The sequence below is a fragment of the Orbicella faveolata genome, unplaced genomic scaffold (genome assembly GCF_042242905.1).
Source record: "Orbicella faveolata isolate gen_17 unplaced genomic scaffold, um_ofav_v1 contig_47, whole genome shotgun sequence".
NCBI classification, from domain to species: Eukaryota; Metazoa; Cnidaria; class Anthozoa; order Scleractinia; family Merulinidae; genus Orbicella; species Orbicella faveolata.
The window spans coordinates 10,002,505-10,027,616 of NW_028301577.1; the positions used below are offsets into that span (position 1 = coordinate 10,002,505).

The following is a 25,112-nucleotide window of genomic DNA, read 5'->3' on the forward strand; positions in this document are numbered from 1 at the left end:
AACACATATTGAGTTCTCATACTAATTTTCCTGGCGAGAAAATTTTACAGAGTTTGTGTAAGTCACTACAGTCACCGATGACCCTTGGCTTTCGTGCACAAACAAGTTTAGTCAATATCAATACACGTATTCTAATTAATATATTATTTACCTATGTTTCAACATTGCCTAATGTTTCCACGTTGCCTAAATGGATACCAAAAAATACTGTAAACAGCTTTTAGCATATCTGTATGCCGGACAGGTTTTCTCCTTAGTATACATCGTAAACTCGGTTTGACACAACTTTTCCAAAGTAATATTTTTATATCTAAATCAAAACGTCACAGTGAGTTCTTAAGCTTATTTTTCTGGCGGGGAAAATTTTAAATTTGTGTAAGTTGGCAACCGTTAGCCACCGCTGTCTTTAATGCACCGTGGCTTTCGTGCGGGAACAAGTTTGGTTAATGTCAATATACTTAGTCTAATTAATATATTATTTACACATGCTCACTGTTCGAGGATATGGATAATTAACTTGCCTTAGCAAAACTTCATCATGCTAAACTAGGTTAATAGTGTTTGCTTCTAAAAAGCAGCAAACTGAGTAAATAATGTCTGCTTCCAAAAAGCAGCAATTTTAAAGCCAGCTTTCGCCACTACGCAATTAGACAATGATTTCAGCATCCTAACGGCACAAAAATTAGTAACTGATCATTAATTTTCGTTCATTCCAAATTAAAGGGTGATGTCGAAGCCAGTTTAACACTGAGCTATCAGTAAATACACTGCATCTTCTCGCGGCTTTGTAAACATTACAGTTTTCAGCTGCGTTAAACGGTCAAAGATCGAATCGGAGATTTGATCATGAATTGATCACGCATTTTTATTTATTCCAAATAAAGAGGTGATATTGAAGCCACTGAGTTAAACGGTAAATAGACTGTATCTTCTCACGGCTTTGTAGACATTTCAGTCTTCAGCTGCGGTTAAACTGTCAAGTTGAAAGACCGAATCGTGGATCAAGTCCCTATAAAGAAAGCATAGCGGTTCAATACTTTCTTAGCTCTCACCGGCACAAGACTTCGGGAGTTGGTTTCCCATGATAGCTTAGCTCGGAGCATCCTTACCTCAGGTAAGTGCAAAAGTAGATTTAACTATTGCAATACTTAAATTATCTTTTAATTTGCTTTTTTCTCAACGGCGGTGGTCCATATGAACTAAAATAAAATGTTGGAAACTAACTTTCGCTAAACACTGACAGCGATATATGTGCTGACTTCTGACTTTCCTTCCTCTTGGTCTTTGTTTTTCTCTGTATAAGGTGGGCAAACTAAACATATTTTCATAAAAATGTTGGCGAAAGTGTTATGCTGGAAACTTTCACCGATACAAAACCGATTCAATCTTACGTGTTTTGCCAAATAATGAAGAAACTGTTGACTTCTGACTGAGTTTCGTTCTCGGTGATTTACGATTTCGAAAGCCAAGATCGATGAACGAAACTCGACAATGAAGATCGAAATTCTGTTTTCGGGCAAATTCACAAAAGGAAAATGGAAACTTGAAATTCATTTGTTTTCAAATTTCTTCCAAAAACCTGCGGTTGCTAATAGAAGGACGCATTCTAAGAACAAGGCAAGTTTCGCGTGTTAGATATTTCGGAAGGATCAATCAGATTTATAATAAACTAAATGTAACTTTTGATTTGAAAAACTGTGATGGTTGGTCCTTTTACCGTAAACGAACAGGAACGGGTGAACTCTAAATGCTTGGATAACGGAATAATTACGACGACACACGCAGGCAAAATTAGACTCAAACAAACCGGGCACTCGCTTGCAACGAAGGGCCCATTTTGTGGCTAGATCCTGGTACCCAATAGCATCACGGCAGGCAGCGACAGCGATAACTAGGTTTTGGTTCCAACAACAGTTTATTCACTCAAAAGCATATCAATCGAGATGTAATCAAAATTAAAAAGCACTGCAAGTGAGATTGATTTTATACGATACGTAGAAGCATTTATTGTTAACAGTGTTTAATACACTGAAAGTTCGCTGACATAATAACGTGAAAGACACTCACAGTGGTGTATAAAGTCCTTTAAGGATGGCTTATCGGAACAAAAGTTCAAAATTAACACAAGAACTTTTGTTAAAAGAATTATTTACTTTGTCGGGTTAATACCATCGATCTAAATTACACTAAATTAAAGGAGCTATGTCATGGTTTCAACATGTTGAAAAGTTTAGCCTAAACTTTTCAAGTTCGGCGTTTGTAATCCTTGTCAATCTTCTCCATCCTTAACCATCCTTGTTCCTTTATGGTTTATTATTATCTTTTTGGTGGTTTCTTATCTTAGTAAACTATCATTTTCAGGTTTCCTTTAATTTAAAAGTAATTTTGTGCGTGACTCAAAATATCGAGACTGAACTCCTTTTGACCCTACCGAGCGAGATAAAAACTAGTGAGACAATCTCAACTAACGAAGAGTGCAACGTACAACACTGACACGTAGTATCCACACAGGTCCCCACCCCACCCCTGTTCAGTCAGTCCCAGTTTGTCTTAGGGGTGGTGAATGGTAACTGCGAGACTTTGCGAGAAGGCGAGACTAACGTTTTCTTTCCGTGCCCAAGACATTCGTTGATTTCTTCAATTGCGAGACCGAGTCTTCAAAGTGGTTTAAATGCAAGCTTGAGAGGTTCAGGTTCTAAGACGCTCAGGCACCATTTACATAAAAAACAACAAACAAACAAATCGGTACTTCGAGACTTTCTCAGTCTTGCCCAAAAAACGAGACAGCGAGACCCCGAATCAAATTTTTAAAGATATTATCTGGTGTCATGTTGCCATGTCAAAATACAAGATCCATCACCACTGTACGTACATGAATTTCCTCATCGTTACATTTTCCATACTCTTAGTCGCTCTGTGAAGTTCCCCTAAGGGTCTGAATGGGCCTGCTGTAATTTCAGTTATCACTTAAAGATTTGCCGATTTCTCAGGGTTTTTTTAACCGATTTCTCAGGTTGAGTTTTTCTCAGCTATCAGCAAAAACGCATCTTTCTCAGCTTAAAGTGGCCGATGAATTAAGCTCCATCCAAATTCTCTCCCCTGCGTGAACCATCAGGTTCGAAGGCGTAGTTAACTTTTCTAATCAGTCGATAATACCATGTACTTTCTTCTCCTAGGATCAAGCATGAAAATGAACGGTATTTTATTGTTGCTGCTTGGTTTAGCACAAGGTAAATAAAATATTCCTTTGGGAAGCACCAATGAAAGATTATGAGTAGTGACTAGAATCGATTTTTGGATTGGCGTTTCAGAGCGCAGGCGCAGCCTAAAAATGCCAACGCTTTACGTATGTGCACTGAAGTTGAGCAGATAAGAACAGTATAAAATTGAACAAATCTGTGTTTTAAGGGTTGTTTTTTTTTGTCTTACAAATAAGATATCCCTTTGACTTTAAAAGAGAAAATCAATATCTTTAAGGCATTGCATACTTAATTTTATCAAAATGACAGGGTTTTAAACAATACAAGCCTTCTATAGAGTCCCAATAACTTGTCACTTACAGACTCATGTCCTTTCGTCAGTTACAACAGCTTACTATAATCCATGCTACAACTACAACACTCTCAGTGCAGTCGACCGCCTCATCACCTACACTGGTCAAAGCCCACTCAGATGCGATCAGAGAGATATCAACCCTGGATGGTATCGCTTCACTGGTGTTTCTGGTAACCTAAAGATGCCCACTAATTGTCCAAACAAGAATCGTTGTGGTACGCATGCCCCAGGATGGATAACTGGAAATCATCCTTCTGTGGCTGACGGTGTAGTGACTCGTACAGTCTGTTATCATTGGTCAAACACCTGCTGTCGGTGGAGTAACTACATTAAAGTCAAAAACTGTGGAGCGTTTTACGTGTATGAGCTGCAAAAAACGCCTGCGTGTTACCTTCGATACTGTGGTAAGTGTTGACATTTTTCGGGTGCAAAAGTACTCATTCAGGCGATATAGACAAATGCCTGTGGTCAGGGCCGTAGCCAGAAACAAATTATGACTGAGGCAGTGTCCAAGAAATGAGTTGTGACTGAGGCAATGTCTATGGTTTAATTCTCTTCCTGGGAATTTAGAGTGTTTTTGATGACTATAAACAACAAAAACGAAAAAAATGACTGAGGCAAGTGCCTCGGTTTGCCTGTTACTAGCTACGGCCCTGGTGGTAATGGAAGACGTAGAGCTAGTGCAGGAAACAGTCAAATTAACTAGAACGTTTAAACCGAAGGAAACATTCCCGCTCGATTTTGAAGCCTTAAGAACTCCACGTCGCGCTCCATATTAAAATTGTTTGACATATTTATTTGTACAAAACAACGTCTAATGGAGCTGTTTGGAATTTGTTAGTAGGCTGCAGTGTGGGATTGTAGACAGTGAAGGTGTTCTAACGCTTCCTTAACATATGCTTTTCCAACAGTTGAAGCTCCTGACCCATGCAGCAACTACCACTACCTCTATGCAGCAAACCGCCTTGTCACTTACACTGGTCAATTCCCACTCAGATGCGATCAGAGAGATATCAACCCTGGCTGGTATCGCTTCACTGGTGTTTCTGGTAACCCAAAGATGCCCACTAATTGTCCAAGCAAGAATCGTTGTGGTACGCATGCTCCAGGATGGATAAATGGAAATCATCCTTCTGTGGCAGACGGTGAAGTGACTCGTGAAGTTTGCTATCATTGGTCATACAGCTGCTGTCGGTGGAGAAACTACATTAAAGTCAAGAACTGTGGAGCCTTTTACGTGTATGAGCTGCAAAAAACGCCTACATGCTCACTTCGATACTGTGGTTAGTATTAGCGTTTCGCAAAGGCACACGCATGTAAGGTAAAATTGAGGTAGGTAAGGAAAGGTATAACATGCATGAAACAGTCATTTAAACTGAATGACTTACGCTGATATTGTGGTTAGTATTTATTTTTAATTGATAAAGATGTACACACTCAAGCAATGTAGACAAATTATGTTTGCGTTAAAGAAAGGCATAAGGTGAATTGAAACAGTAAAATTGACTGAAACATCTGTACGTCTGGCAACCTTCCTGTACGGCTTCGCCGCATTACAACTTCCACGCTTCCAGTTGGAAACTAGACATAATTGCGGGTTATCCTACTCGAAAAAATTCTTGTGCCTTCATTTCCACAAAATCGTATCAAACAGAACTTTTTCTTGACATTTGTCAGTAGACAATAGTGTCAAAATTTATTCAGCGAAGGTGTTTTAACACGTCACTGACTTGTTCCAACAGTTGCAGCTTACCAGGATCCATGCAGCAACTACAAGACCCTCTATGCAGCCGACCGCCTAACCTCTTACACTAGTCAAAGTTCAGTCAGGTGCGATAAGTATGATATCACTCCTGGCTGGTATCGCTTTGTGAGTAGTTATGGCTATGGTTACCCAAAGATGCCCACTCATTGTCCAAGCATGAATCGTTGTCGTACGCATGCTCCAGGATGGATGAATGGATATCATCCTTCTGTCGCAGACGGTGTAGTGACTCGCACAGTCTGTTATCATTGGTCAAACAACTGTTGTCAGTGGAAAAACAACATTAAAGTCAAGAACTGTGGAGCGTTTTACGTGTATGAGCTGCAAAAAACGCCTGCGTGTTACCTTCGCTACTGTGGTGAGTATTAATGATTTTGACTGAAAACGTACATGTTATTTTTGAACAATAAATATAGTAAGAATAATAATAATAGCAATTTAATAGCACTTTACTCTCGAGTTCTATGGCACTCTCCGGAATGAAAAAACCTAGTAATATAAATACGACAATATAAGAAAGTGAAAAGAATTTAGGAATAAAATGTTTACGTAAAGATAGGGTTTAAGTTTAGATTTAAAAGAACGCACGGTGTTAGATCCTTTTATACACTGGCGAGTGATTTAGAATCGCTGCGCGAGTGTGATTCTATCAAAACTGGTGTAATGGTCTGCTCAATAGCCATTAACCAGTCAAGGTAGCACATCAGTGCATATAATTCTGTGATAACATAAGTCTGAATCTGTCTTAAACAGAATATACATGTAGTTTCCCGATTTATGTCTTTTAAGATGGTTTCTACTGAGCAATCTGAGATGGGAGACGTTTGCCGATATTGATCAGGTCTTAGTCAGCATCGAAAAAGTTTCCTGAAAAAGAAAATAACTGTATGGTTTGACAGAGTCCTTTTCTTACACACTCCTCTTTACCCCAAATGGGATTTTATAATAGTGGATGTTTTCCTAAACAGCACAGCGTCTTAATTTTCCCACCGGGAGACATTTGGATCGGTAAGGTTTTTGAATATAAGGGAAAAGTGACGCCACGAAAAGTTTAAGTTGTCTTGTTCATGCTCAAAGAAACCTAAAACATGAACAACTTAACCCCATAATTCAAAAATTCCGCCAAAAAAGCCGTTTACCGTTAAATCAGTATTTTAGCTGCCATGAGGCTAAATGGGCCTTAGTTTTGCAACGAAAGCTTTTTTTTTTTTTTTTTTTTACCAAAAAGATACATTTCCCGTAGATTAGGTACAAAAATGTACATACAGCAATGTACAAGATTTGAATTAAATTTTCTTGTCCCTTTCCTTTCCTTTTTCTCTTTTTTGGGAAGGCGTAGGTCACGCCGGCAGTTGGTTGCTTTTGTATTTGAAGAGAATTGATTCACGTTTTGTTTTCTGTTTCACAGCTGAACCTTGAATCAACCTTCGACTGGGCTCAGCTGGACTAGCGTTAAATGAAGTTTAGTGACGCCAGCAACAGTGTGAATGCGTTCTCGTGAAGCCTAATATCAGCCCTTCCACGTAGCTGGTATTAACAATTAGTTATATGTCCAGCTGATAGAAATAAATCGACGTGCAAAGCACCTTTGTCCGTTTTTTTTTTTTTCCGGAATATGGATTTCTCTGTATTGTCGTAGCACCCATCTCTCCTCTACCCAGTATTCAAGGCAAAGCTGAATTGCAAGGCTGTCAAAGCGACGTCAAAAATTACACCCTTCGTTGCAGCGGGACAATGGTCTTTTACAGTCAAACCAAGTGAAGCGTACCTTTAAAGACTACATTAATGAATTGAATATTTGATTATGCAACCCGCTAGTCGTTTGAAGAATACGGGTAGCGGGTTCAGTATTTAAAAAGAAAAAATCATTTTGTTATTGCATTCTTGAAACGACTGGCGGGCACAAATATTGTAATAATCAATTCATTAATGTAATCTTGAGGGGTACGCTTCGCTTAGTTCGACTGTAACAACTCTTTTCCTTAGCCACAAACGCAGTTTCTGGCTTTCCCAGACACCATTCAAGCAAACTGAGAAAAACATCCGAGTCTCCCTTGGCATATACAAAGTAAAAACATACTTTTCTAGATTTCAAACCATGAATATATGATTATCACTTTCCTCCTATCTCTTCTGCACCCTCCTAAACCCTACAATAACCTCACTCTCCACCCCCTCCCCTCACCTCACCCCTCCACCCCCTCCCCTCACCTCACCCCTCCACCCCCTCCCCTCACCTCACCCCTCCACCCACCCCCCACCCCTCCAAAAAAAAATGGATAGTTAGGAAACTTTTCTTTTGGCTTTTGCAGGCAAGTAAACAATTACGAGAGAAATAAACGCAATCAAGGGTCATCTTTTCATGGAAATATATTTATTTCCATGAAAAGATGACAAAGAATTAGGCTACACAAGCACTTACTATTATATTCTCGTCACTGGAAACAAAACATTTTCGGTTTTTAGTACAATTTAATACAGCAATGGCGAACGTAAACGTTCAAATGCAATTGGAGTGTAAGCATACATTTCAAATTTTATTCCTGTGTACCACGCAAAGGTTTTTCGGTTGTGTTTGTACGTGAGCACGCGTGGAAAGATTGGAGTGAAAAAAACAAGGCGAACGGTGCACGACGGGAAGAGAAACTCTCCTCGCACCCTCCTCTCCCCTCCTCCCCCTTGCTTCTATAGTCACCTTGGTAGCCTCTGTGTGGAAGAGAGATTTTATTGCAAACCATAACCGTTAGAGCTGCTGGGGGAGTTTGACATTTAATTCGTGATAATATATGTTCGTCATTTTAAATAAAATGAATCTACTAATCTACATTTTAGGAAACTTTTCGTGAAACATTCGAATAGAATTTTCCGCCATTAATTCTTTTTAAATTTAAGCATATTTACAGATATGTTTGTCCCAAGAACTCAAGAATTCAAGACCTTATCCAGGGGGCTTATACCAATTGAAGAGTTTTCCGAGTCTTTGCACCTCCGAAAGACATCTGGTTACGTCCGTTGCTTGGCAATTTCGGTGAAGCCGAAAACCGGGGAGTCATTTAGCCCTTGGGAGGAAGGAATTCTCCCTTATCTAGTACTTGCTCCTGCTCTTCAACTACCGGATCCGTCACGAATTCGGAAAGTTTTGGTCCCCGATTCATGTGAATGAATCAGGGTTAAATACTCTCTGCATTTTTCATGAATCCGGAATTAAAATACCACAAAATCGGACCACTTTGTCGGAACCGAACGAGTTCGTAACATCAAGCTCGCACTGCTTTCCACATCAGAGTTCTTAATGTTAACGTAAATCCCCTCCACCTCTACCCCCACATCAAGCGATAAGCTAGAACGGTTTCTTGATCAGTCTCTCCAGCTTCTTTATTCTGCTCGATTCCTGCTCGGTCGTGGCATGGGACTGAGCGGTCGCGGACTCTCCAGGTACACTGCCTGCCGGAGGGGAGGGGAGACGGGAGCGGAATAGATCCAGCATGCTGTGTTGCTCGCTGCGTTTTAAGCCCTGGGGAGGGATAGTGGCGAAAAGAATTGTCAAGCGGAGAAATACCGTAATTACAAGCAGGGTAACCATTCAGGGGACGACGGTTGACAATAGTTTTAACTCTCCTCGTTTAGCTTGAAACTGTTATTGACCTTATGAGGGGCCCCCAGGCGGTATAAATGTTTCCGGGAATCCCTTAAAAATGTCACATTTTCGTCCTTTAGCCATTGTTCCCCATAATTTCTCGCCAAAGTTCATGTCATTGATAGAGAAATACCTTGTTCTTTCAAATATATCACCAAAATACCCCTTGTTCCCTAGAAATAGACAACCATGTTCCCTTGTCCCCCAAAAACCACGGGGAGGTCCTCCCTCATGCATGCCCCATCTCGTATCTTTTTGCCTGATCTAAAACATCCTGTTCCCCTCAGACGTGAGTGGTTCTTGCATGCAACCAAGTGTTTTCGTATTGATCCAACTACCGACTTAGAGGGTGAACTGATACAAACATAATTTAATCTGTGAGCTAACCTTCATGTCCAGAAGTTTTTGAAAGTTGGAAGTATCAGTATCTGCAAGCAACTTGATGTAATTGTCAACAAACCCAACCGCGGGGTCGTGTGGAGACATGACCACCTTACAACAACAAAGAAATAAGCGAAGTCAATCAACGAGCTCTTGACGGGCGTGACACAAGGGTTATTGACCAAGCGTGAGGTCAAGATGGCTGGATATTAGCCAAGTTCTTTTTTTCTGTCCCGGTCCTTCGGGATAAACACGCCAAAGAACAAGGCCAAAATCCAGCCATCTCGACCGAACAAGCTTGGTCAATAAGGGATTATACGGTTTCCGGGAAGTTTTCTTGCGGAACAAAGCGCGTAATCCCTAGCGGACGCCATCTTGTCCGCTCGGGTAGCCTATCACAGCGCAGGATGTGGTTCACCTTGCCCGCGCACGGAACTAGCCTTATAGTAATGACTCTTACTGCAGCATATCCACCGTATTGAGGTTTGGAACTCTCCACTACCGAGTAGCGAAGGCCACATACACCTTAAGGGTACATTGCTATTCAAAATGACGCTTTCCCAATGGCAACTCCATTTTCGCATGTTTAATTCCATGGCAAAAAGTCCTTTCATAATTCAGACTAACCGTTGAAACCGTCAGCCCGTTGTCCGTGACGTTTATCCTTAGAGTTCGCTTTATACGGACAGCTGAATAATACGGAAACTTTTGCATTTCCTTTGGGCGGTTTTATTATCTCAGGATTTGTACTGATCCAGGTCTTAAAAAAGATTCAACACTCTTCATTAGTTTTGCGCGGCAGTTTTGCCTTATCTATAGGTGTGTTTTAATCGTCAGCCTCGTACCCAACGAGAGACATGGCACAAGAAAACTCTAGAGTATTTACCTTCAATATCATTTCTGCTTTTTTCATTCCTTTCGCCACGACTTTAGTATAACTGCAACAAAGAAAAAATCCCGGTGAACATTTAAGGCTTGACAAAGGCTGTCCTAATTAGAAAAATGCTCTAAATCTAATGGCGTGTCAGTTGCATAAAAAAAAAACAAAACAAAAACATATTTTTTAAGACATTAAAGACAGCTGAGAAAATAAATATTTTTTGCAGTTTTAACTGACACTATAAAAGACAGACAATGAGAAAAAAAAAATGACACTGTACGTAGACAGGAAACCTTATCAAATATCAGATTCTCACTACTACCATATGAACAAACGTGTGGTAAATTAGCAAAGAGAACTGAGATGTCGAGCAATAGAATAACTTCACATAGCACAAGGGAAGCGATACACTTAAAGAAACAATTTGATGAGATTATTATGAAAAAAAAAACCATTTCTTTGCATTTCTGCTGAAGTTGGAATGCAGTGGGAAGGCGAACCGCAGGCGAGTGTTTTTACAGCGTCTATAGGAGGTCTCTCAAAGTGAGCGCCATCGAGCGCGAGAAAAAAGGGACAAGTATTTGGCTCTACTGATCCTAAAAAGCGAAAATAGCAGCATTCTTGTTCGGGTTGGTTACAGCAAGTTGCACAAATTGCACGGACCACGCACACAACGCGGCAAATCAAGCCAAACACATTGCTTTTAAAAGTCGCGCAAAGACTGCTCCATAATGACGATTACCTCGCTGGAGGCTTTCTCTGCACTTTAGAGCCAATGGACGGAAGATCCAACAGAATTGTCTTAAGAGAATGAGTATCCAGTAACAACTGTGGAGGAAAGAAAACAAACAATCGTTAACGACGAAGTAACAAAGAGCTAGGTTGTTCAGTGGGAGGAGGGAGCTTGACAACGGCACAAGAAGATGGAGGGTAAGTAAGCTAATCCTCCACAAAGGGGAATCTCTGTTTTACAATATTTGCCTCATTAGCATAGGCGTTTCTGATCGAGCTACAAAAATATCAGTTCTGGCATTTCTTGGTTCTGAATATTGAAAGGGTAAAGCATGGTTACCTGTACAGATCCACCCCCATTCCCCACCCCACCCCACCCCACAAAGAAGATGTAGAGCCTGACAACTTCTCTTTTCGTCTACACAGCTCTTTACGTAAAACCTTAGCAATTCAAATTGTTGGGCTCACACCCCCGTCCACCTCCCCACCTCCATCCCCACGAATGTTCTAAAAATTTCTAAGTTGGCAAATATGCTCAAATAAAGGATGAGATAAGCAGATTCACTTGTGAAGCCACACTCACTCCACACGAGATCTGGTTAGCCTGCGGTGAAGCCGGACGTGTCACAGGGTGTCTGTGACGCCGGCTAGATCTGATAGATGGGAATAAATCTGAAACGTGTACGATTTTATCAAAGCTACCTGTTCCGCTCCAACTGTGCTGATTGGCTTACACTTGTATAAGTTGCTGATAAACCGCGGGATAAAAGAGCTGAGGAAAATAAGAAAAAATACTGCTAATTGACACTAATGGGATCATTACCACACCTACTTTTTGATGGCCAAATAAATCAATCAAACATTTCTTTTTGAAAAAAACCTCTTTGGATACATGATGCGTCCCCCACTGGAGTAAACAATTCAAAATTTGTAATAAAACTCGGCCTGAAATGCGGCCAGTCATGGAAACTGGTATGATAATTTGAAACTGAACATCCAAAGTTAGCACTAATTGTCACTGTGGTTACAATCTGTTTTCCATTAAAATAAAACGATATACTTTGGGCCATGATTTGAAGAATTCCATAACTGAGAAGTTGCCAATTTTGAGGCCCCTGGCGTTTAACAGTGAAATGTTATGCCCGGGGGGACAACCTTGTTAAAAGGGCAGGGATATGCTACTCGTAAATGTGGAATTAACTCCCCCTTTAAGGAAAGAAATCTGGGCGTGGCGCAAGATTAATTTGACCCTGAAAGGATGCCGCACTAAATACATATACGAGCAACAGCGACTACGAAGACAATAAAGGAGGTTTTATGCCTGATCGATCGTCCTCACCGACACAATATGTCAGCATTTCATCATTTCTCCCCGTTCAGCTTTATAACAGATACCTTACTGGGTTAAAACAGAAGTGTTCCGTCCTTAACACCATAAGTGGTACCAAAATCTGCTATTTACACCTCTGAAAGAGACGAAAAACATCTTCGTCCCTTCCCCCCTGATAATTCTGATAATTCTTGGAACTTACTTTACAAACTTGACGCAGAACTGGGTGAAGTATTTTCTAGCTGACGATAGATAATCTCGAATAAGAGGTACAGCTTCCTTCAGGTGATTTGTGATCGCTGTCACGTAAGAGCTCTCATCTCCCACAGCTTCCACGCTCTGCCAGTTCACCTATAGGCAATTATATAATGAGCCAAATTATTCTCGCATTTTCATTGGTTCTTATACTTATGATCTATTGGAGGACAGACGTATAGATGACGTCATTAACATTTGTTTGGTTTCTTTACTACATAAAACAACTAGATCCCATGTTCCGTGCGTCTGTTCAGTAATAGATTACAGGAGACGTCAAAATGTGGTAAGAACATCAAAGACGCTCTCGGCTATTCTCTATTTTCCAATTACCCATAATTCACTCTGTTTACCCCCCAAATTTTCCATAAACTATTATTTTCAAATGCTTTGGGGAGGTCTGCATATTCTCAAGAGCATTTCACAACAATAGTTTAAGCAAAATTTGGGGTGCAAACAGAGTGAATTATGGGGAATTGGAAAAAAGAGAATCGCCTCGTGTGCCACTTTTTTGTTCGTACCACATTTTGATGTCATCTGTGATCTATTACTGAACAGACGCACGGCAACATGGAATCTACTTCATAAACAGAATGCACAATACACATATGTTACTGAACATAACGTTGGTTGAGATCCTCGTCTTGAAATTACACGGAGGAGAAGAAAACATAAAAGCACCATCTTCTATTTGGTTTAGAATATAGGACAAAAAGGCGAAAATATGTACATCTGAGAAGGGGAGATATTTGGCAATAATAAATCTGTTTCTGTGTCTTTTTACTCTGCTAAAGAACGTAACCATGCTCTTCACCTATTTAAGCAACAGAGGACCTTCTCCGTGTTTTCATAGCCTCGTCTGAACAAGGGGGGGGGGGGGGGGGGAGTTGGAAGAATTCGAGACAGTTATGTAAACCATCAACTGCGTCTCAGGTTTGCATAACTTTCGAGAATTCTCCTAACCCCCGAGAGTACAGCAGCTATGTTTTAAGTGTCATATAATACGGTGGCCAAGCTCATGCGGTCAAGAAGGCAGGATATTGGCCAAGCAAAAAAGAACTTGGCCAATAATCGGCAATGTCGACCTCACGCTTTTTCAATGACCGTACTTTTCCCTCAGATATCTTGTTCCGAGTTATGCCGGGATAAACATTGTTTCGATCTGTTGTGTCTGAGCTGAAGATCGAAATTCTCATTTCTGGATTTCATACATTTGCTTTATCTCCCCTTGGGTGAATTCCATCTCCAGTCAAGACGTCCTCCATGGGATGATCAAGTCGTGCACTCTCATAACGTGCCAAGTTAGATTTGCCATAAAAGGTAAGGAGAATTTATAGTGAAATACTGCACCTTGATCAACGCTGTTAAAGGAGCATCACAAGCATTCTCCAGGTCTTGCACAAGTAGCTGGATGCAGTTTGATATTACACTGAAACAAAAAAGAATTATAAGGATTAAATTAATAAGCTATGTATGAGTGATGGAAAACATATTACACGAAAATGAGTTTCACACATGCTAATTTCTTGTAGCCTATCATTTCAAGCTTTTTTAAAGCTGATTATAGTGGAAATCACAACAACAACAACAACGTTTTATTTACTGTAAACTCATGCCACATGAAAGGTCTTATATCGTGCCCCGTTCTGAGTTAGAAAGCGACGCAACGAGCATCTCGGAAATGAGTATAAATGTAGCAAGAGACTGCAGACGAAAATGCTGCTGGTATATTTATTTTGTAAATAATCTCGGAAATAGCCTATTCTAACAGAAAATGAATGAAATGGGTACATTTAAGTACTAGACTCAGCTGCACAAAGAGTGGATAACGTTATCTTCCAGATAAATCACTATACAGTGATGCACCTCAACCTGCGACATCAGCAAGCAAACCCTTAAAACAATGCCCCCCAAGGGCAATCAAAAAGAGGAGAAATTTCACCGACGAAAAATACAAAAAGACGGTATGCCGCATATTATCTTAAGCTACATACAAAGCTAAAGAACGATATCAAACTACGAAAATACTTTTTACTCAGCTTATCAACAAGAGGGAAAAGTTCTTGTTCCTTGATTATTATTTTGATTTTGTTTCAAAACTCCAGTTTGAAAAACAGTTTATAGCCGGATAGACTGCTGGCAGTCTGTTTTTCTCTCAACATTCAGCAGGGGTTATGAGGCGAAACGCTTTTGCCTAAAGGGGAATGGGACGAACCTTCTTCCCTACTCGGCCACAGCGCCCTTGTCTCGCCTTCTTCCCTACTCGGCCACGAACATACCGCGATTTGGCGTTCGTGAGGACTGAACACTCGTCTAAGTGACCTTTACGGAAAAATCCGGCTGCCAGCGGTCTATTTATAGATGGCAATAGAGGCTGGAACGGAGGTGCAATTTCCATGTAATCTGTGTTCCACATCCAAATTGAAAAACAAGCACATGAAACTATCCCTTTAACTTTCATTTCACGTGCCAAGTTTTCACTTCTCATGCAGGTGTTTTCATTTGAAATAACCGTCGCTTCTCCAGAAGACATCCTGCCTCAATTTAGGCTAATGAAGGTTGGTTAAATAAATATTCTTAATGTTAAGACCTCGAGGAATATGCAAACTTTTTACTGCACCAAATAATTGCCCTGGTAGAATGAGATAAAATCTCGCCAAGCTAAAACATTGTGGTGGGTATAGTGAGAATATCTACATCTAAACGCATTGTCAAGGATATTCTTTAGTAATCAAGCTCGATGTGTTATCTAACATGGGCACTAGAAAGCATATCCTTATTCTAATTGCTAAGAACACAAGCAATTTACAACATTTAAGTGAATCAGTAATGAAAAGGCGCCTTTTCCTTTCCAAAACCTTTGTACTAAAACGACATGTGCCAAATGTCTTCTATCAAACTCTGGATGGTTTTTGTTTTCAATTAGTTCATGCATAAACCGCCAGAAATACGATTAACACTCATTTCTTTGTTTCATCTAAGTGGAAAGCGAGATAATATTTTCAAGCCAGTGGCATGTCTTAATTAATTTTCAACACAAACTTTCCTTCAATGATAAGTTCGAGAACTCGACCAGGAGGCGAGATTTCAAAGTCTAATGTAGTAAACACTCTCGGTGAGCTTTAATTAGTAACAAGCAGTCTTGTAAAAAACAGTTATACCGCGCAACTGGATAATCAACGACATTTAAAATCGCCATCTCGATAATAAAGCTGCAAGCTGATCAGCTAAAATACTTTTCGCAGTAACCTTATTTTTTTGACCACAACACCCAGTGGCGAACATGACTGGAGATGGAAACTTCACAAGCAAACTGAACCAAGTACTCAGCACATCACCAGCAAGTGCGCTTCCAGTTTTGACAGCTTTAAACATTTTTCTATCCATGACCGCATCTCTAAGCAATGCTCTGGTCCTTATTGCTCTTCACAAAGTCTCTTCTATTCATCTTCAGACGAAACTTTTCTTTCGATGTCTGGCGGTCACTGATCTCTGCGTTGGTCTCATTGTGCAACCACTTGATGTGACCTACTACTTGTCTCCTTTGACAAAGATGTACTTGAGAACCGTGAACTATGTTTACGAAGCTTGGTCATCTTCAAGTATGATTTTATGTGGAGTATCCACCTTTACGCTGGCCGCTATTAGTGTGGACAGATTTTTCGCCCTGTTGTTGGGACTGAGATACAGACATGTCGTAACATTAAGGCGAGTTCGGGTAGTTATACTTTGTTTTTGGTTAATTGGTGCTTCAGGCGCTGTGGTCTGGGTGTGGAGAGAAGATACTGTTAGGCGGGAAATCTTTGCCGTCGTAATTCTTTCTGTACTGACTTCGATTTTCAGTTACACGTGGATCCACCTCAAACTACGACATCAACAAACCCAAGTACAAAACCATTTCCTCCGAGGGCAAACGAACGGACGAAGGACTCCACTGAGCATGGCAAGATATAAAAAGTCAGCTTCTAGCACTTTGTGGGTACAGTTGGCATTAGCTGCCTGTTATATTCCGCTAACCATTGTAGCTGTGCTTGGTGTTAATGAAAGAACAGAAGTGGTACACAATGTATATGTAAATGGAATCGAATACGACATAGCCTGGTCAACGGCTTCAAGTCTAGTCCACCTTAATTCATCGCTGAATTCAATCCTGTACTGTTGGAAGATCCGAGAAGTGAGACAACATATGAAAGATACTATCAAACAGCAGTGTAGATCGACATATGGTCGCAAAAACTAATAGAAGCGGACAAATAACCTAAAAAAGAAGTATAGAAATGGGCCAAGTCTCTTCTACCACGTGCAAAACTACAAGAATAACAATTTTTGGAGAGGACGCCACATCAGCCTTAGCTGGTCTATCCTGGTCGAATTGGAATTTGGAGATGTTGGTTTTTGAGGAGGGAGGAAAACTGGAGAATCCGGAGAAAAACCTTCGGAACAAGGCAAGAACCAACAACAAACTCAACCAACATATAACACCGGGCCAGAATCGAACCTGGGCTACATTGGTGGGAAGCGAGCACTCTCACCATGCTCTCAAAGAACTGGCAAACAAAATACCGAAGAAAAACCTAAAAGGAAATAGTGATGGAATAAAAATAGGGATTTAAATACAATAAGACACAAAATTACACAGAGAAAATAACGGCGCACTTTTTATGTCACATCTCCTAACAGGAAACAAACAAAATGTAGTTTTGTGGAAATTGTAAGGCTAAAAATGTAATAATCAAATTCAAATTTAGGTTGGATTTTGAATGGGACAATTTTAATCCATTCTTTCGTTAGACACTGAGTTGTTCATTGCATGGGTACGATCCACACTTTTATTGCAACTTGGGCCATATGAAAACATTTTGGTAACCGTTAGGCTTTGATTACAACTTTACTTAGATCAAGTTCCACAACGAAGAAGTCAGATATCTCTGTAATTCCACTGAATTAACAAGTCATTGAAATGAAATATATCATGAGCGGACTAAATAACGCTCGATAAAAGAGCATTCACCAAACAGAAGGTAACTACGAAATACAGAAAAGGAGAAGTTATATTTTCCATAGAAATTTACTATGGGCTGTTGCGAACTTCCGCTAAATAACAGGGAATTCGAAATAACCTAGTTCGAATTAGTGGGTTCCAATTGATATTTATCAACTTGAAGTTAATAAAGGTAATTTTACCGCCTTAGCGAGCTAGTGACGGTGAAATTTCGAGCCTCAGCCCTTTGCTTGCTTTGCCGGTTACCTTAAAGTAGATAAATAGCTAGGAGAGATGGAACGTCACCATGGAATCTTACCAGTTTTTAGCTCAGATACAATGAAAAGTCTATCATTCAAATTTCCAGTGACAAAGTCCGTTAAAACACAGTTTCAAAAAAAAAAAAGCAAGATATATCACTACAAATGGCTCCTAGTTGTATTTTGACATTTATTTTACTTAAAATAATGCAATTTCTTTCAAATCGCAGTTGACATTTGCCCTTTGTGAACTTAGTTCCGATGGATGTACGGTTATGAAAGAACAAATAAAACTTCCATTTTACTAAGTCCCTATACCGCTGCGGGTGATTTTGAACTAAAATTGTTTCACCATATAGCGAATAAATGTCATTACCCGCATACAACAACTTTTCGCGACGTTTGGAATTCGTGTGAAAATGAGTGATAAAATTGAGCACTTTCGCTCTTAGTATAAATTTTCACGCTTTCAATTTTTGCGAAAACTTCACTGAAAATAAAAGACGTTCAGCGAAATAAACGCTGCATTTATCAAGAAGAGTATTAATACAATTTGAGAATATTCTGGACTCCACATTATTTTTCTTCCCGAAGTTTTCCGTCTCCGGTAAAATCATTGTAAAATCTTTCTTCACATCCCGATTACTTAAAATTCGCACCTCAGCGGAATTTTGGTCTAATGAATGTATTGTTTTGAAAAAGAAATAAAACTTCCACTTTACCATTTTTGCTTCCACTGCAAGTGTTTTTTGCTAAAATTCTCTCTCCAGATAGCGAACGAAGGCTGGTTAGCTTCTTAGGTGAGATAAACGTTGCCTTCAGTTATAATGAAATTTTCCGATGCACATGTGTGAATAAATTATCACCACACAACATATTGCTTCTTAGTTTCGCAGGACATACTACTCGCGAAAAAAAGATATCGGAAAATAAACACCCACCAAAGAAAAGTTAAAGACTCGAAATTTAAAATCCTGGCTCCAGTTTTTCGAAGGCTGGATAACGCTAGTATCCACCAGATAAATCGCTATCTGCTGGATAAGTGTTGACAAAACAAACCATGCTATCTTCTAGGCAGTAATTTATCCGCTGGATAGCGTTATCCACCTTTCGAACAAACAAGGCCTGATGTAAAACCAGTTTATTTCCCTAAAATTCAGTTTACATTATCATCCGTCTTCCCGCTCTATTTCTCCAAATCATACAACAACAAGATGCTGACCTGTGTAATGTACACAGCGTCGTGCTTTGTCCCATTGGACATTGGACAGGTTTCCGTCAATGAATTTAAGATAACTGCAGAAATTCTCGCGCGCTCATCGGCCAATTTTCATTGTCAATAAGCGGACAGACTCATGGAATTATAATTCATGCGATGCGTCGACGAGCGAGAGCGGACAATTTGACAATGAATTTCGTCACAACATTGTCAAAGTAGCTGTGGATCCACTCGGCGATCGCCGAGTGGATCCACAACTACTTTGACAATGTTACGACGAAATTCATGATCAATGAAACCACAGACGCATGAAAAACTGACGTCAATTTGTTAAATTGAATTTGAAATTTTGACGTCATCCTCACGATAGGGTTTTAGGTTTAGGGTTTAAAGCACCCGCTCCTGTTCAATTTTTCTTTCGGTCTATTTAGTTCATGCTGTAAACACTATGCAAAAAATTCCATGGTAATAGGTGTCCAACAGTATGCAAAAAAGGTACATCTCTTTTAATTTAAACACAAATGAGTCTTCATGAGTTCACGAAAATGGACAAATAACGAAATTAACAGTGGAAAACAATAAACACCGCGAGCGTAAAACTTTAATCTAAGGTCCCGATAAAAGTATATAAAATAGTTTTCGCGTCATTAGGTTGCATTTTAATAGCGGGATGATGACTGCAACTTTGTGCTTTTGTCGCACATAAGGCCATTTGATGAGTGAAAACACTTTCAAAAAAAAAAAACTCTCTAAAAGCGGTCTTCAGACTAAGTTCAATTTTCTGGCAACCCAATAAAAATGGCCAGCTTTACTGGAGATGGAAACTTCACAGGCAAACTGAACCGAGTATTCGACACAACACCAACTGGCATAGTTGACTTTTTTTCAGCTTTGAACATTTTTCTTTCCATCACCGCATCTCTGGGCAATGCTTTGATCCTTATTGCTCTGCAGAAAGTGTCTTCTATTTATCCTCCGACGAAACTTTGCTTTCGATGTCTGGCGGTCAATGATATTTGTGTTGGTCTTTTTGTGCAACCACTCTACACAATCAACATTATTTCTCTTGTAACAAAGATGAACGAAACTGTTGTACACTATATTTACGAAGCTTGTAGAGTTTCAAGCGTCTGTCTGTATGCAATATCTGTCTTGAAGTTAACAGCAATTAGTGTGAACAGACTTGTCGCCCTGTTGTTGGGACAGAGATACAGACATGTTGTAACTTTAAGGCGCGTTCGTGCAGTGATAATTTGTATTTGGTTAATTGGTGCTTCAGCTGGATTAATCCGTTTGTGGAGAGTTGATATCTCGCTACACGAAGTCGCTGTTATCGTAACACTTTCTCTGGCAATTTCGATTATCTGTTACACGAGTATCCACCTAAAACTACGACATCAACAAGCCCATGTACAAAACCATTTCCGTCAACGACAAGCGGACGTTGGAAGGATTCCACTGAACACAGCAAGATACAAAAAGATAGTTTCTAGCATATTGTGGGTGAAGTTGGCATTTGTTGCCTGCTTTGTTCCGTTTGTTGTTGTGGCTGTGTTAGATCCTGACAGAATAAAGGTTGAAGGGCCATGGTTAGCCACGATAACTTTAGTTTACTTTAACTCGTCTCTAAACCCGATCTTGTATTGTTGGAAGATCAAAGAAATCAAACAGTCAGTGAAGGACACCATCAAAAACCTTAACTGTTTTCAAAAAATTTAGCTACAACGATCGACGTAACTGAATTGCTAATGTAAAATTCAAATACTTTGTAGTAAAAGCGTGAAAAAAAACAAAGTTATTCCACGCTATTGTACAAGCACTGTTAATCTTTCTTGTCCGCAGTTTCCTTCCATGCTAGACATGCTTGTATCATCTTTAGATCAGAGTATCTACGACACTGCCTGTTTCGTGTTTTTAGCACAGAGCTACAATGTATGTAATTTAGTCAAACGACAATTATTCCAGTCTATCTACGTAAAAAAATAACTTAAATTGCTTCCCTGGCTCTGCTAGCCTCAATTGTTATTCCAGGACGCAAGTGGTCATTTAAGTTTTAAATTTTCTATCAAATGAAAATAAATTTGCGAGGGCAAGTACAAATAAAAGTTGTTGTTGTTTCTTCAGTTTTTGTTTTGTTTTGTTTTTTTTTGGGGGGGGGGGGGGAGGGAGGGGGCTGCCATGTCTTGCAAAGAGCAAAATTGTCTTCGCTTCCGAAGGAACCTCGATCTAATAGTTTCAAAAGGTAAAAATAAATCACAAAGAAACAATGATAGTCACCACTGGAGAAATTTGACATGAAATACAAATGCAAATCTTCAAAACCATCCGTTAAGCAGCTCACTAAACACGAACGGCAAAACTGGAACTTGGTCCAGGTATAATTTACTTACGATGCAAAATCACTGGTAATAAGAAAAAATTTAATTTTCAATAACTGAATCTACACATGGAAGTTACGTAGGAGCCGACAACCTTTCTTCAAAGGCGTTTTTTAAAGATGATCCAGTTAATGATTCTTCCATACACAGGCTTGCGTTCACAAGATTGGATCGTGGAAATATTGTCATTGTTGTAGATGTACAGTCAAAAAACTACAGAACAGGCTTTTTACCAAGTCACTGTAAAACCATTGTACGATAAAGAATTCAGAACTGAACGAAGATTCTTGGTTCTCTTTAAGAACCTGCTTGTTCGACTGCATTGTGATTTACTACGTGACTGCCTGTGTGAAAATTATTTCACTGTGATCAATACTGGCTGAGAACAGGAAAATTTATCATTATTTAAGGTTCAAGCTCGAGGATCGAGTGTTCAAAAACTGCAACATAGCGCAGCATATGCAACACAACACAAGGACAGCATCGGGCAGTTGTCCGGTCGATGCCATTTTCGCGACACTTCTTTAACTATCAACGAATTTTTCTCTACTATCAAAATTAAAGAAAAAAGAAAATTTGTATGTAACCACCCAGCATCGAATCCGGAACTTTTGTTTCCTAACATCCCTCTTTTACCACTACACTACCAGGTTGATCCGCCAAATCTCCGCAAAATTTAATTATAAAACATGACTTTCTTAAATACTAATGATAGAGTTGCCCCAACCATCAAATAAAAACTAACCGCGAGCAAACCAGCGTGAATATGAACAATTAAGCATTTGGTGAGTGCGTTTACTCCATCAACAAATTATGACCAGTTTCTACCTTGTCCAGGCCTAAACTAAAGCAGATATGGCATCGTCCATTCTGAAAGGCTTGGTTACCAATGATGACATCGACCGTTTACGAAACCGAAATCAGCATCGGCCGTGCTCGTCCCCAAAGCCCTAACAATTAAACTAACTTGTCTTAAAAATTAGCAACCATGGTGACTAAGCTTCTACTCTGTAAGAAATGAAAAAAAGGTATTCTAGTCGAATATGGGTATTAGAACTCAGTGAAATTATTTCCAGTCTACTCACTTTTGTAAAATATATTGTAAGATAACTTTCATTTTACCAAGTTTTTTTTTTATCACTTCTAATGCAGGTGTCTTTATTTGAAATTACGAATCTTCCCTAAGCAGGCTGGTGAGTTTCCTATAATCATTTGACGAGTCTTAAAAGAATATACAAATATTTGTTAAAATATTGCAATATTCTCTGATCAGTAATTGCCACCGTTAGGACACGAGAAAAACTCGCCCGACAGCTTCAGGATTTCCGAAGATATAATATACATCTTAACATGCTGTGTTCCCGAACACAAGCAAATTAAAAACAACATAGTTTATTCCACGATATTGCTTTCAGCCATTCCCCATCCTATCCACTGGTAAAAGCTTGAGCGGACAGCCTCCGCAATTCCCTACGTGTAATTACATTTTGATATTCTGTGTTTACGAACCAGAGAAGAAACAGATATCTTTTTTTCAGTTTACTCAATACACGCATGTTAGGTAATTACTGTTACGAGGATTTTCAAATCATCAAGCAAGATGTTTTTGTGACCGATTAGAAAAAAAATATTATTTTAATTTCCAACACAAGGACTCTGTTTTCAGTTGTTTCAATAATATTTCAATCAGTACACTCAAAAAAAAAAAAAAAAAAATGGTAATACAAATGATATGTGACTGATGCTATTCTTTTAATCTTTACGACTGCCTTTTTTCATTCATTTTATCTCTGAGGAGCTGGGCAGAGAAGAACACAATGGTGTATTCAATATTTTTCAGTTAGTACCGTATTTTCTCGATTAAGTGCCGGGTCAGCAAGCTAGATTTAAAATGTCATCACGGAATTCATATATTCGAGTTATATATAATACAGCTGTTTTCAATTGAGTGTCGTTAAACCAAAATCAAACCAAATACTTACCAATTCAACAACTCAGCAAATCTCAAACCGTAATAAAACCAATACCAAAAAAGTTATCGCCTGATTATCTTCGACACTCAATTGAAACCGCTTTAAACTTTATAATTATAAGATATTTAGCTCTCTAATAAACGCCAGCTTCGAATAAACTGCCAAAGTCAAATCAGCGCCGATTAAAAAAAAGCCAAATTAGAGATTAAAGCCAGGGGCGTTCAGTTTTTTTAGCAGAAACGCAACTTCATGCTATCCTCAAAAATATAAATTTAAAAACAGAGATATTCCAGGTCACAAAATTAACATCTAAAACAATTAAAAATTCATAAACAGACCAACAAAACAGTTTCTAAAGCGCAACTACGTGCTTTCGTAGTAACATATAAAATCATCGTCTCACTTATGAAGCTATTGAAGATTTATTCTCAACAAACCGTTCTCTGTAAGAACAAGTTTCACAAATATCTTTTTTTCAGCTTACTCATCACACGCATGTAAGTCAGTCACTGTTACGAAGATTTTCATATAATCAAGCACGATGTTTTATGTGACCCATTAGAAAAAAGGGTTATTTTACTAGCCAAGATAACAACACTGTTTTCAGCTGTTATATTAATCACTAGACTTGAAAAGACATGGTAAAAAGATATCTGAACGAAGAAATTAGTCTGGTCTTTAAGACTACACTTTTTTTTTTTTTTTTTTTTTGATTTGGCTCATCCCTTGAAAGATGGATAGAAAATTAGTAAAATAATGTATTCATTATTTTTTTCCATTAGAACGCCTGGTTATTTTCGCAAGCGGCTGACAGGTCTGTCAGGTTTTAGCACAAACGTGACTTCATGCTTTTAATAAATGGAAAGATTTAACCGCCACCAGATTTTTAAAATCCAGCGTGATTAACAATCCGTATGCAGCCCAACAAAACAGTGGTTATACTCAAAATCACTTAATAGGTCTGTCAGTTTTTTTTTGAGCAGAAACGCGACTTCTTGCTTTCTTTAACAATATTAATCATAAAAATTACAATTTCCTCGATTATGATTGGTTTAAGCTCCTATTTTCCACTAATTCACTTGCTGAGTTGTTATCGGACAGTTTGTTATTGGACAGTTTGTTATCGGACATTTCAATGAGCCAATCACATTCAAAGTTGTAGTTACGTGCGTGCGTGCGCGCGCGCGCTTTTGTGTTTTTAGCGCCTAATTGCCTGTAGGAGGCGCAGTGGCCTCCTTTGTAGGTATTTTAATGCAAATTTTCCCTTTCTTTCATTACTTGGCTATTCTTTTCTCGGAAGTTGTAATTTTTATGATTAATTGGTAATAAGACTTCGTGTCGTCCAATTCGGTCTGTAATCATACTCGTGATAAACAAATCGGACTCCCGCTGTGCGGTCATCCGATTTTGTTATCACTCTTACGATAACAGATCGAATTGGCCTCCACTCAGTCCTATTACCACTACTAATCATAACAATTACAATTTCCTCGATTGTGATTGGTTTAAAAAACTCCTATTTTCCACTTATTCACTTGCCAAGTTGTCATCGGACAGTTTGTTATTGGACAGTTTGTTATCGGACAGTTCAATAAGCCAATCACATTCAAAGTTGTAGTTACGTGCAGGCGCGCGCTTGCTTTTCTGTTTTTGGCACCTAAGTGCCGGCACCTAATTGCAGCGCGGTGGCCTTACAATGTTTACATCTCCTTTGTAGGTATTTTAATGCAAAGTTTCCTTTCTTTCACATCTTGGCTATTCTCCTT

At 39.2% G+C, this 25,112-nt stretch overlaps 4 protein-coding genes across 4 annotated transcripts in view; 3 read left to right on the forward strand and 1 right to left on the reverse strand.

Moving 5' to 3' along the window:
* Positions 1-979: 979 nt before the first annotated feature.
* On the forward strand, positions 980-6,905 carry LOC110048345 (uncharacterized). The gene is made up of 6 exons (XM_020754129.2): positions 980-1,114; positions 3,177-3,230; positions 3,582-3,959; positions 4,467-4,838; positions 5,298-5,678; positions 6,729-6,905. The coding sequence occupies exons 2-6, from the start codon at positions 3,185-3,187 to the stop codon at positions 6,737-6,739; spliced, it is 1,188 nt and encodes a 395-aa protein (XP_020609788.1). The 5' UTR covers positions 980-1,114; positions 3,177-3,184; the 3' UTR covers positions 6,740-6,905.
* A 1,122-nt stretch (positions 6,906-8,027) lies between these two features.
* LOC110048356 (vacuolar protein sorting-associated protein 53 homolog) overlaps positions 8,028-25,112 on the reverse strand; it is a 54,410-nt gene continuing 37,325 nt past the window's right edge. Inside the window, exons 18-24 of the mRNA XM_020754138.2 lie at positions 13,886-13,964; positions 12,483-12,631; positions 11,653-11,722; positions 10,961-11,046; positions 10,225-10,276; positions 9,345-9,449; positions 8,028-8,834 (exon numbers count right to left, since the gene is read on the reverse strand). Coding sequence (XP_020609797.2) covers positions 8,661-8,834; positions 9,345-9,449; positions 10,225-10,276; positions 10,961-11,046; positions 11,653-11,722; positions 12,483-12,631; positions 13,886-13,964 — 715 coding nt within the window. The 3' untranslated portion in view covers positions 8,028-8,660. The remainder of the gene's footprint in view (positions 8,835-9,344; positions 9,450-10,224; positions 10,277-10,960; positions 11,047-11,652; positions 11,723-12,482; positions 12,632-13,885; positions 13,965-25,112) is intronic.
* Positions 15,399-16,823, forward strand: LOC110048358 (adenosine receptor A3-like). Its single transcript, XM_089280025.1, has one exon. It carries the CDS (start codon positions 15,819-15,821, stop codon positions 16,773-16,775), a length of 957 nt encoding a protein of 318 aa, XP_089136151.1. The 5' UTR covers positions 15,399-15,818; the 3' UTR covers positions 16,776-16,823.
* On the forward strand, positions 19,794-20,714 carry LOC149097067 (melanocyte-stimulating hormone receptor-like). Its single transcript, XM_089280441.1, has one exon. The coding sequence runs from the start codon at positions 19,794-19,796 to the stop codon at positions 20,712-20,714; it is 921 nt and encodes a 306-aa protein (XP_089136567.1).

What these genes read in the sequence shown, in the direction of transcription:
- LOC110048345 (XM_020754129.2), top strand. Translation starts at nt 3,185, where the DNA reads ATGAAAATGAACGGTATTTTATTGTTGCTGCTTGGTTTAGCACAAG. An exon ending in GTGTTACCTTCGATACTGTG is followed by an intron (nt 3,960 to 4,466) that starts GTAAGTGTTGAC and finishes CTTTTCCAACAG; the next exon opens with TTGAAGCTCCTGACCCATGC. An exon ending in ATGCTCACTTCGATACTGTG is followed by an intron (nt 4,839 to 5,297) that starts GTTAGTATTAGC and finishes TTGTTCCAACAG; the next exon opens with TTGCAGCTTACCAGGATCCA.
- LOC110048358 (XM_089280025.1), top strand. Translation starts at nt 15,819, where the DNA reads ATGACTGGAGATGGAAACTTCACAAGCAAACTGAACCAAGTACTCAGC.
- LOC149097067 (XM_089280441.1), top strand. Translation starts at nt 19,794, where the DNA reads ATGGCCAGCTTTACTGGAGATGGAAACTTCACAGGCAAACTGAACCGA.